The sequence below is a fragment of the Rhodnius prolixus genome, unplaced genomic scaffold (assembly GCF_049639745.1).
Source record: "Rhodnius prolixus isolate KJV_2025 unplaced genomic scaffold, Rpr scaffold_5, whole genome shotgun sequence".
NCBI lineage: Eukaryota > Metazoa > Arthropoda > Insecta > Hemiptera > Reduviidae > Rhodnius > Rhodnius prolixus.
In genome coordinates this window covers 20229582-20242631 of record NW_027411624.1, presented here as the reverse complement: position 1 = coordinate 20242631, position 13050 = coordinate 20229582, and the positions used below count along the sequence as shown (strand labels likewise).

The following is a 13050-nucleotide window of genomic DNA, read 5'->3' as shown; positions in this document are numbered from 1 at the left end:
TTGACTTTTTTATGAATTCAAGTATTTCTTATTTTTATCCTTGATTCCTTAGTAATAGCAAAAGCAACAAAGTGTTTTTTAAGTTACTTGAGCATGGAGAAATAGAAGCGGTAGGTGAGAATAATCTGCTATCTCTAGACAGTCTCATAAACAATTGCAATATTATTTCCCTTGGGATCTAAAACAAGATGGGTTGTATATTGCAAGCAGATAAAAGCGAAAATAAAATTGCATCACAACTATCTTGGCCAGACAATTACTGACCAAAAATGCTGACCTTATAACTGTTTTTTAAAATAAGACTGCCTACCATAAATTAATAACTTTTTTAAAACTGCAACGTTCATTGTATTACCTATTTTCCACACTGAAATCATTAACCAGCCTACCTGCTAGGAGGCATGGCTTGAATCCACAGTATCTGGAATAAAATAAAAATTTTGACAGAAGGGCTCAGTGCTCGGAGAAAAACATTGTTTACAAGTCACCGCAGTTGATGATGCGATTTAATTTATAATAAAAACTAGAATTTAACATACAACAAATTCGGAAACATAAATAAGGAAGTAATGAACATTCATTTAAAAACTCTAAAATAGTGGTACTTTCACTTTCGATTATCGTATTTTGATCGCTTACACTATAGTCTAAACTAGAATCCTGGTAACCACGCAGATTAAATTAAATATAAAGTTTCAGCATTCGGCTATTTACAGTTTTGGACGTTTTGAGAATTGTAAGATGGACAGCCATCATAGGCTTTACTAATTGCAAGGGCAAAGAGAATACCAAGGATCGCCAGAAGTAAGTAAACACGGAATGTAGGGAAAAATGGAAACTAATATTCAATTAAAGGAGCTTCTAAAAAAAATAATAATAATTTTCACTAACATCTTTATTCATTTTTAATAACTTAAATCACTGGATGAATCTTTTTTTATTTTTCAAATTTTTTTATTTTTTTTTAATTTATTTTTTATTTTTTTAAATATATTTTTATCAATTGAAAAATAACGACACAATACAACTTAATGCAGAGATCACAGCCCAAGAAACTCTGAAATATATATATATACAAAGTTATTTTATTTAAATTATTTTATAACGAGATAAAAAAAGAAAATATAGAAGTTTGGGGATTTTTTTTTAAATTTGTTTGCTTTTTTTTTAATAATACAGACTATTTAAATTTTTTGTCACACGAAACAAACATCTACTTTTTTCTTTTAATTACAATAAAGTTTCTTTTATATACATACATGCCTCCATTAAGTTTATATATTTCTTACATATGTGTTTTTCAAGTTATTTTTTTTCTTTTGTTTATTAATATTTTTAAATTTCTGAAGCATATTTTATTTAAATATATATATATATATATGTTTAATCTATAATTATTTGAGCAAACTGACATTAATTACCAATTTATATAATGTAATTATGTACAACAATTGATATTTTACTTCTTTCTTTGTTCTTTTTACTTTATGTATTTTTTTTATACTTTTTCAAGCCTTAATCTTGTTTTATTTTAATTTTTAAACGATTTACAAATATTACATTGTTTTTATTTCAACTGTTTTTATTTAATTTAATCAATCACATTGAAAAACTATTTATTTTTATAGTTTTGAAAGGAGATGTTTAGTAAATATTTGGTCGTGCACACCGCTTACTTTTTTAATTAAAAAAGAAAATTATCAAGAAAAAAAATCACACAGTCCACAAAGAAACAAAAAGTCGTTCGCCCCAAATGAAAAAAGAATGCAAAACCTCTATTAATTTGTACTTCTTAAATGGAAGTTTTTATTTATTTTTTTTAACCATTTTTAGTTTTTTTTATTTTTATTTTAATTTTTTTTTAAAGAAATAAATTATAAACTTTTCTTTTTTTATCTTTTTTTAGTAGAGCATATAAAGAGACATCGGTTATTTGGTTTAAAATTTGCAAATTTTTATACATATATTAGAATCTATATGTTTTATTAGTTTCCTTAATATACTTTATTATTTGCCATAAAGTGTAATATATACATATATTTATACACTATTTGTAATATTAACATAAAATGTTTTTACCTTGTTTATATATATTTATAAAAAAATATATAAACAAATTATACCGTAATTCGATGTGATAATGGAGTTGATAATTTTACCTTAATTTCCATTTTTTCCTTTGTAAAATCCCATTATTGCTTAAACTCAAATACATTTAATATGTATATAATAATCTTAAATTAATATTTACAAATATTTACATCATTTGAAGAAGGTAACCACGATAGTAACCTATAATATATACGACGAAGTGGTCACATTATATAAACGAAATATTTCAAAATTATACAAGAGATAATATTAACCTACAATTTATATAACCTCTTTTTTTGTTTCAAAATATACACACAAAATTTATATATAATTATATTTATATGTATAAAACTTCTATATTAATTATTACACACATTAATCTTATAAACAATTTTTCTTTTTTTAAATAGTTTTGCTAATCTATTAAAAAAAAATTAAACGAACGTAATGTACAACTCTTTGACCATATGTGTGTAATAATTTCTTTTTCTTAAAGTGAAAATAAAAATTTGAACCCTTTATTATTTATATTTATAATAGATTACAAAGTAAACAAAACTAAGATATCTTAAAACGTACGTGCAAATCGTTATAACTATTTTATAATATAGTTTTAATAAAAAAATAAAATAAAAATTTCTCTCTTTTATTTAATTATTTATATAATATATATAATCTGAAAAAGAGTGCGCGCATGCGTGTTGTTTGAATGCATTACTTTACATCTTATTATTTATAATATACTTTAGGACATTTTTTAACGAGATCAGTAAGTTAAGATAGAAAACACTAGTGTTGAAGATTTTAACAATAAAAAAATTAAAATAAACCGTGCATTAAAAAAAAAATTAAAGAAAAAATGAACGACTTCAAATTTGTAGGTCATTTTCTGTTTACCCTCATTTAACTACTTCACGCATATACGTCACCCAATTTCACATTTACAAAAAACTTTAAATTCGAATATTTAAAAAAAAAAAAGAAAAAGAAAAAGAAAAATAGACGTTTTTCCTTATTATTATTTTTCCCTCATTTCTTTTGATGAAAGAAGGAAAAGCAAAAAGAACAAAAAACCATAAAGATTCGGCCAAGTTTTATACAGCCACATTAGTGGGCGGCACACAACGAGGAAGGGACGGACAGGTGATGTCGATTTCTCTTTTAAAAAGTACCAATGTAGTAAAAAAGGAAAAAAGCCTACCGGAAAAAAATAAATAATTTGTAATAATTAAAAAACCTATTATTCTGCAGCTAAACTGTAGCTATCACTATCAGCAGATGTGCTAGATCGGCCACTCTATGTAGTAAATCTGGAGCTATTCTAGCTAAACTCTCATTGGCAAATTCACAAGCTGGGAATATGTGCACAACGTAGGCTGCCTGCAAATTAGAAACAAAAAGAAGAAAATTCAAAGCATGTTTACAAAAAAAAAATTTCTTGTAAATGATGTAATAAGAATGCAGTCGAAAAACAAACATTAAGCCACCACCCTGGCTAGAAATAGGCTTACCTCCAATTTGAACTAGGAGGGCAGAGACAACCCCCGACAGTAAGTCGGCCATTCACAATCGGAGGTTGATTTTTTTTTACTAGAATGAACACAGCCGACAAAATTTTCTGTTTGACTCACCTTTTGGTTTCTTCAAATAAAACTTGCAATAAGAAAACCAATGTACTCAAATACTAGGGCAGTGATGGCGAACCTATGACCCACAGACACTGACCCGCACAAGATTTTTCACTGACCCACAATTGCTGGGCAACCATTTGTTTGTTTACGTGGGTTGATTTAGATTTTCTAATTGTGTGGATAATTTATATTTTATCTGTATTTTTTTCAATCACGCATTGACACAAAAGCAATTAAAAATGCTATCCTATAACCTTTAGTTTGATTATTACAGTTCTAAAACGCAAATGACGACAAATGCTTTTGTAGTATTTGAAATAAAGCAAAAGTGTTTACAAAATATCAAATAAAATGTATAATTTTACTGATCTTTTGTTTGTTAAAAAAATCGACAACCCAAAGCAAATAACCATATTTAGATTTTTCTTCAGATAAAACACACTTTTGTAAGGTTTTGTTCAGTTATGTTTGTAAAAAGAGACTTCCATAGCACTTGTTTCGTTCCGTTTTACCCACTGAATTTTAAAGATGTTTAGTTTTGAAAATATTCAGTTTAAAATTTTTAAACTTAACTCATGTGCAAGTGGGCATTAGTGACCCAACAGCTAGTACTAAAAAAAATGGAACAAAATTTGACCCACGTCTCAAAAAAGGTCGCCATCCCTGTACTAGGGTATCATAAACCTAATTTCTTTAGCGAAATTAATTTTTCTAATGACCAAAAACACCATTAAAACTATTTATATATCAGTTTAAACTTTAGAAGTTAATAACCAGAGGTCCTTGAAACCTATAAGAAGAAGTGAGAAAAAGCAAAGTCTGTCTACAAAGCGACCGAAGCTTTTTTTAGAGCACTATCCCTTAACAATGATCTCTCGAAACAGACAACACAGTCCATAATCGGACAGTAAGAAGCAAGATCCTCTAGGGAGGAAAAAATTAAATGGCCAGCAGATTAATTCGAAACTGGATCTCCCCGTGTTTGAATCCAAAGCCTAAACAGTGAGAGCTAGTCCTTTTCCTTCTAGTTTTGATTAATTGGATTTACAATCTTAATAGCTACGCAATGATTGACAACGGTGGTGACAAGAGCTGAGGTTAAAAAAGTACAGAAATTTACTGCAAATTCTGCAGTCATGCTAACGACTTTAAAGCGAAATCTGAACGTCTACCAGCCGAATACTATTTGATTCATTCAAATAGCATTAGAAGACGGTTAGAAAGATTTTTTCGGAATTTCGAATTTGCATTTTTCAGGTGGGATATAAGTCCAAACTAGCCGGTCCCCTAATGGAGGCCTTTCGTTTATTCGGCACTATATGTTGTTACAGCATCTATTGTCATCACAACATAACGAAAAATATGCAATACCCCATTAAAACAGGTCTGACACGCAGATCAAGCAGAAAGAACAGTAAGTTCTCTTAGATGAACAAAATGCAAATCATTAACACTTAAATTTCTAACTCTAAATTAAGTAAGTATTAGTACAACTGGAAAAATTAGAAAAATATACTTCATTACATACCTGTTGAGAACCTGGTGCGGCAATATTTACAATTCCAGCAGCCTGTTTTTGTTGTAGATACGTGATAAATCCATTTTGCAGATTATTACTTTGTTGTAATACATCCAAATGATCCCGGCCACAAGGTAATGCCAATAGCATGCAATGTTCATTATCGATCTAAAATTATGTGAAATTAAATTTTAAATAGGATAAAACAAAGAAAACTCTATATATAATTTGAGCAAATTTAAAAAAAAAAAAAAAAAACTGACCTGCATTTTCCTAGCCACACCTTCCACTTGAGTTTGTTCCAGCCTCATTCTTTGGGCTATTCGTAATGGTGGAGTGCTACCATCGCTGTTATGTGGTAGAGAATCTTGTGCTAAATGATGATTTCCAAAAACAAAATGCATTTGGACGGCGGCTTGATCATTTTTCAGTGCAAGCAGTCCTTGCCACATTACTGGATATCGCTAAAAGATTAATTTAAAGAAATTAAAAAAATAATGTTTTTCCAATTGTAATAAAGAAATAGTTAGCACTTAGGGCCACATCTTAATTTATTGATCATGCTTGCTGAAAAGGTGTTAAATAGTAATGAACTAAAGACACATTCGTTGAATCTGCACAAAATTAATGGAAAAATTATTAGTACTCGTGATATTACCGTTGAAAATAAATATAGTCATGGGTAGTGACAAGAAATCCCTGGCCTCAGTTAAGAAGTTGTTCTAAAGACAAGCCAACAAACCCTTCATCAATTAGGAGAAATTTCTAAGGCGACTTATCTAAAGGTTATAGAGGGCAAGGTTATACCCCAAACCCTGGCAACAGGAAACGAGCTTAGACCTTTAATTATCAATGAAAAAATTATTTAGCACGAAGTTTTCACAAGGCGACATTTTCCGAAGTAACCACCTAATAATTTAATTGTTGAATTCTGTAATAATGATGTTTGAATGGTAAAGTTTCAAGTTCGATCCAAAGATATCCTACTCACGATTTCTTATAATAATTGTGATCCTTCTAATGACCTAAATTGGCCGGGAGCTAAATTGCTTTTTGCCACACCTCATTTACTTAGTATGGCTTATTAGGACAATGAGCTATAATAACATTTCGTAGCGATAGTTCAATAATGCAGCAATATTTTAACCCGAAATTAAAAAAAAAGTTTTAGTTTTAAAAATGATTCATTTTTCTATTAATTAATGCATTTTTTTTCATTTCAAATCAACGAAAAGGTTACGGATTTTCTATTTTAACATTACCTGTAATAGCATAAGTAAAGAATCAGCTTGTGGTGGAGCTTGTCCAGCATGTGGGGGAGTCTGCAGTCTACCTGCAGTAGACTGAGACGATGGTGGCTGAGGTCGATGGGCAGGTGGCGGCGGTGGACCGTCATAGTATACATGATGCCTATTGGCGGGGTTATGATGCATATACACAGTTGCCACTTGTGGTGAATCTGTAGTCCTATCATGAGGAGAACCCCGACGTAATTCCAATGGAGGTGAAGCGACCAGAGCACTCGCCGCGGCCGTAGCACTTCCTGGTCGATCGTCTAAATCTGTTTTTACTACTCCTCCTGTTTAAATAAAAAAGAGGAAAGAATAGTTTCTCTTATAAGTGAGTCGCAATTAAAAAAAAACAGTAATAAATTTGAGAATAAAACTTACCAAGAGGTCTATTATAAGGACCTCCTAAAGCAGCTTCTCTCAGGTACTGTTGATACATTAATTGGGGATGCACATAATGAGCAGGTTGAATATGATGAGGACCGTAATTAACGTGTTGTACTACATCTCCCTGAAATATTTAACATAGGTATTGAATGACAAAATCATACATTAAAATTGTTTGAGCTAAGGTTAAAAATAAAATTGTCTTGAATGTTCTCATAGTTACAACATGAAACATGTTTGTTGAAAATTTAATTATAATTTTCTTTTAAAAAAATAATTTTCAAAAGGGTTCCAAAATATTAAATTTTATTATTGATTTAAAATTATATTTAAAATTACCATTCATTGCCAATATGGTTATCACATCCATTGTGAAATGAAACATCACTGATGTTCGAAAGCAACTTTTCCAGCTATTAGCCACATTGCGTACATGAGGATTTTCAATTTAATTTGAAACATTTTACCGTAAAAATCCTTAAAATTAGGGTTATAATACTATAACATAATATTATTTAAATTTTTATGAGTTGATTTTATTAGTTTTCAAACTGATAGGAGTAAAGAAATAGTTTTGAGATCGCTCAGCGAAAATTCCTTTCAGGTTTTTGTTTCTAGAGAGTTTCCGTCAAGTTAGAGATTAACAAACTGGCAAAAACATCCGTGAGATCATTATAATTTACTGTAATTACAAACGCACAATAACGCGCATTTTTAAAGCTTAGTATTCAGAGCCTACTGCAAGCCTAATGATAATATCTTACTTACGAATGGTAATAGCTGTTCCCAATGTTTACAAACAAAAGAGAACTTTGTAATGGATGTTACTTCACCAATGTTTCAAGTAATAGGTAAATTAAATCTCCAAAAAAGTTTGATCGGCTGTAAAATGTATAAGCGTGTTCATTGAGTTCATTGAGCATGAAAAAAAGTGGTACTAAGCAAATCAAGTTAAAATTTGGGCGTGTGAAGCAAGACAAAATTAATAAAAAGTCATGCAATATGAGAAAAATTACGCAAAAAATGATTTAGATAGAATAAATCATGCTAAACAATAAGCAAATGTAATGGAAAAATTAAATTAAAAATCCCTTGAAGAGATGATAAAATTATGCAAATAATGCATGCAATTAATTTAAGTTCTATAAATAAGCAATATTGTGTCTACAAAACTTCCAAATTATTTTTTGAATTTCTGAACATCTTAAAACTTAATAGAAGAAAATAGAAAATTCCAAAATAGTATACGTTAATAAATGTGATTCACCTTTTCAATTTACATAAAGGAATTCAATTCTAATAATCTTCGCAACAAAAAATGTTACTTGAACTGTATAACTATTAACTAAGTTTTATTACGTCAGCGTCTAAATTGTATGATACACAAACAAGAAAACATCAAGAGTATTCTATGACAAATGTAGCATAATACCCATTAAAATATAACTATAATTCGGCAGCACTAACAGTCAACAACAAAACAACCTTTCAAGCAGAACTTAAACAAACTTAATTGAGAATAAAGATTGTCGGAGAGGATAATAGTAAAAAACCATCAATCAACAGTAACAGAAATAGCAAAACGACTGCAAGAACGCGCGCATTTTATGTGCAGCATTTACCTGCTGTTGTTGCTGTTGCTGTTGAGATTGTTGTTGTTGCTGTTGAGGTTGCGAATGCTGATGTGCAGGGGGAGGACTCTGCCTCGGCCACTGAGGATTAGGAAGAAGTTCTGCCACCACACCATGCTGTGAGAAGCGACGGCAAATAAAAAAACCACACACAGAGTACGTTACGTTACATCTCGAAAGTTAGAACCAATGCACAAAAATAAAAATAAAAATATTTATCTAATTAATAAAAAACACATTTTCCTCCTCACAAGATATAAACTTCTTAAAAAAAGCGAATAAAAAAGACAAAAGAAATTTAAAAAATTAAGCAAACGATGCACCTTATCAACGAATTAAAAAAATTTACACAAACCATCGACCATTTAATGGAGACGTACATGTTCAAATAAAGAAACCCCCTTCAATTTACAGAATATGTTTCGCAATATACCAGAAATTGCTCTAATAATAGATTTATTTTTCATATTGTGGAGGACAGATTCCTAATGAGAACTTATTAAATTAAGTCTTCTTATTTAAGACGATGGAGATCGATGATCACACTAATTCCGTCTATATATCTGGCAGCTGTCATTTCCTGGAGCCGAATGCATATAAATCTGTAGTCCCTTTCATATTCTGAATGATAATAACATGTTAGAGACCTCTGGAAACTTTTTTGACTGATATTATTTGGCTGCATATGAGATTTGTTATGAATCCTTCAACTATGTTTAATTGTAACACTGACGTATATCTTAAGAACGTAGTTCTTCAGAACCTCCCGAAATTCCCATTTTTCTGATATAATATATTATTTAAAATAAAAATGGGTCTAAGATTAAAATTTAAAACTCAATGTCTTATATGCATAATTTTTTTTTCGTAAAGAGGACTAAAGGAAAGCAAAAAAGATAGATGCTTTGCCATTACATATTATCAGGGCATCTAACGACGAAAAAGAGAAAAACCAAAAACTATAAATCCAATCCAGTCAATTAATTTCACACAATGCCTATGGAATTTTGTTACCAACTCTATTTTTAGAAAAATAAAACACTTTTATTAAAATATAATTTATCCATTTATCCAAAATTATCCATTAATATTATGTACACTCTTAAAGGCAGGTTTCTATTAAAGGAGAAAGAAAAGAAACATTGTTAGTCAAGGTAGTATATTCTAAAATTGCACCAGCAAAAGGATGTATGAAAAATTCAGAAATTAGGTATTAGAGCTCCATAAGAAAATTATCACCCAAACCAGCTTAAATTAAGCAAAATAATTAAATCAAGAGTAAACTGACCAATGAAGCTTCGTAAGCTGGTACCGGCATACCAGCCTGCATAACTTGGCCTCTTGGAGGTGGTGGTGGAGGTGGCTGAGGTGATCCAGCAATTCCAACAATGCAACCAGCAGATGGAAGTCCACTTTCTTTTACTAACACTCTAGGTGGAGGAACGGAGCTACCTCCTACAGAGGGCATTGTACTTATTTTATCCTCCTTAATTAACAATCTGGCAGACGAAGTAGGTCCCGAAACGGATCTGTCATCTTTAATAAGCAATCGTGAAGATTGAGGTGGCGGTGGTCTGTCTTCCTTGACTAAAACTCTAGCCGATGAAGCTCCAGTTACAATAGGTTGTTGGTGTGCTCTGAGCGGTGGTGGTGAAGCTACTGAACCTGTTAGCATCGCTCCTTGATGCGGAGCACTCGAGCCAACCACACCTTCTCTCGAGCCGGAAGACTAATAATAACAAGAAAAATAATTATTATAATTTAAATAAATTATTATTATTTACTCAATGAAATTGCAAAGAGTGAATCAGAAGTGTCGCAAAAAATATTAGAGTCAATAATTTTCGAGACACTCTCTAACGGTTATATCAAGTTCGGCAATCCTGAACAAGGCTTTTGAATTAAAATCGATACTAAAGGATTGCAGCTACAGACCTACAGTCAGAACGCTCTAAAATGTAAAAAATATCAACCTACGATTAAATATTTCATGGATACATCTAGAGTAATCCAATATTTCATTATGTACTGTTAAAGGGAAGGTAAAAGGAAAAACCTGCTTTCCTTCCTCACAATTACTACTTACACCAACAACTTGGAGAAGATGAGCTTTTGGAGCAACCGGCGTTGGCATGCCGATGGGTGGTCCATGCGGAGGCGCTAGCACAGGTGGAAGTGGTGGAGGAGGTGATGGTCTGACATTGGCTGCTTGCAAAAGATGTGCTTTTGGTACTACAGCTGTAACGCTAGCCCCAGCCACCGGGGTAATCGAGGTAGACGACGAAATATTACTGCTCATCCTCGTTTGATGAACTGAGGTCGAGCCAATGGAAGCCACCAAAGGTGGCGGTGTGTTCTGAGATAACGTTGTGATAGGTAATGATGGTCTTACCACGGTGCCGGTTTGACTAGGCACCACCTGTAAAAACAATATATAAATATTACCAATTAAAATTTAATAATTGTCGAACTCTTTATGTCATATTTTTCATTTAAAACTTACTTTTCCCTGAGGAAGCAGCAAACCATGAGACGCTACAACCGAATGCGTGGAAACTACAGGACGGACTACGCTTGGTCTGCTCGGTGTAACCGGTGGTACACAAGGTGTCACGGTGACGGCCGCAGTTGTTACTGCAGTAGATATTGTTCTTCCAACGGTTTCCTCACTCCTTGATGTAGCCATTGTTGGAGAAGAAACCGCTGAAGGAACTAATGATACTGTTCCATGAGCTCTTTCCTGTGCAGGAGAAGAATTTTGCTGCTGTAATGGTTGTTGCTGAGGAACGGGCAACTGCGGTGGTGGCTGGCCCGTTGACGCTGCAGGTTGTGGCAATGTTGTAGCTACTTGCGATTGAACAGAAAGTCTTGCACGCTTCTCAGCTGGCTCTCCATCTTCTTTATTAGTTGTAGATGGTGTTCCGCTATTATTACTCCTGGGAAATTTAATAATATTTAAAAAATTATCACAATACTGTGGTGCAAACTATTTACAAACTAAATATTATTATAAAAAAATTACCTGTTTGTTTCTGAATGCAGAGGCACATATTGCCCTTCTTCAGATTCAGTCATTGGTATAAGCAGTCCAGTAACGGGATCTATTAAAGTGGTAGGTTCGGGACTGCTACTAATGGCGTTAGAATTAGCGATGCTTGGAGCAGCCTGAGAAAGTTGTTGCTGTATACTCTGCTTACCACTAGCAAGAGAAATCTGAGCGGCTGACAGCGAAGTAACCACATTTGAAATGGATGTTGAAGGCGGGGAACCTTCTTGTGAAGGAGCAGGAGAAGGCTGCCTGGTTGAGGATTGCGACTGTTGCTGTTGTTGTTGCTGCTGCTGCTGAATGGCTTGTTGTCTCCTTCTTGGAGACTTTCTTGTCGCTTCAGGCTGCAAGCTCGATGGTAAGGAAAGAGAAAGGGCAGAACTCCTTGTTGTACGACGACCTGGTCTATTTCCTCGAACTACGTCATCAATGGTTTCATCAATTGTTGTTCTCGAACCATCTTTTTCCTAAAAATTAGAAAATAGCAGTTCTCAAGATTAGATAAACAAAAAATAAGTCAAGTAAAAAATTTAAACTAATTGAGATAAGTCTATTGAAAGCGATTACCTTCTGATTCAAATGACCATTACTTTTTTGCTTTGCTTTGTTTACAGATTTTGAATAAGTATTTTTTTAATGAATTCTACTTCTGTACAAATGACTGTAAAACTAAGTTTATGGAAGTTTCTCTTAAAATATCATTATGTTAATGACATAATTTATGGATATGAAAACATCATATTACTGTACCTGCAGTCTTCGCGATTTTCGGGTTGTTGTAGTAGGCGTTGTAGCAGAAGCAGTTGCCGAAACACTTTCGTGCTGCACAGAAGTTGCAGGCGTCGTATGCATCAAAGCAGAGGATGCCGCCGGTTCTGGAGGGCTTTTGATGGTTAAAATAAGCCTAGGCCTTTCTTCTTCCGGATCATCTCTAAACTCATAAACATCCGTGGAAATTGGAGATGGTGCTGAAGAATTTGCCAATCTCGTTCGTCGAGTAGCCACACCGCCTCCTCCGCGACCACCTACTCCAGCGCCTTTTCTTCGCCGTCCGCCACGGGTGTTTGGTCTTGTTGTTACAGGTGTAGTAGGCGCAATAATATCAGGTTTTGCTGTAACCATCAAATTTCTTAATGAGTAAACAATCAAATGATTTAATAAATATGCTCATACAACAATTGGCTAATAAATTGTGAAATCTAATTAGGCATTTTAACAAAAATTAAACATTCTTAGAGAATTTGTTTTCACTTTTACAAGCAATGAAAAGATTCCTTAAAAAATGAGAAATTTTTAAAAGGTACTTTAGTATTAATTCTGAAATAATAATATGATTCATTTAAATCTATAAAACAATTAGTTCCTTTCACTTAAGGTGAACTTCAGAATATATAGTCAATCCACTTTCTTTATTTTTAAATTCTTTCAATAATCAGTTATTGATTTTAAAAAA

General features: G+C 32.3%; 1 protein-coding gene across 3 annotated transcripts in view; it reads right to left on the bottom strand.

The window, feature by feature from the left end:
* Positions 1-877: 877 nt before the first annotated feature.
* The window catches only part of spen (spen family transcriptional repressor split ends), a 187878-nt gene continuing 175705 nt past the window's right edge, over positions 878-13050 (bottom strand). For 2 of the 3 annotated variants that reach the window (XM_074137403.1, XM_074137404.1), the window contains exons 15-25: positions 12348-12709; positions 11574-12064; positions 11055-11487; positions 10638-10970; positions 9840-10280; positions 8543-8668; positions 6915-7044; positions 6507-6823; positions 5508-5708; positions 5254-5412; positions 878-3474 (exon numbers count right to left, since the gene is read on the bottom strand). In XM_074137403.1, coding sequence (XP_073993504.1) covers positions 3346-3474; positions 5254-5412; positions 5508-5708; positions 6507-6823; positions 6915-7044; positions 8543-8668; positions 9840-10280; positions 10638-10970; positions 11055-11487; positions 11574-12064; positions 12348-12709 — 3122 coding nt within the window. In that variant the 3' untranslated portion in view covers positions 878-3345. The remainder of the gene's footprint in view (positions 3475-5253; positions 5413-5507; positions 5709-6506; positions 6824-6914; positions 7045-8542; positions 8669-9839; positions 10281-10637; positions 10971-11054; positions 11488-11573; positions 12065-12347; positions 12710-13050) is intronic. The other variant, XM_074137405.1, reaches the window with a different exon arrangement.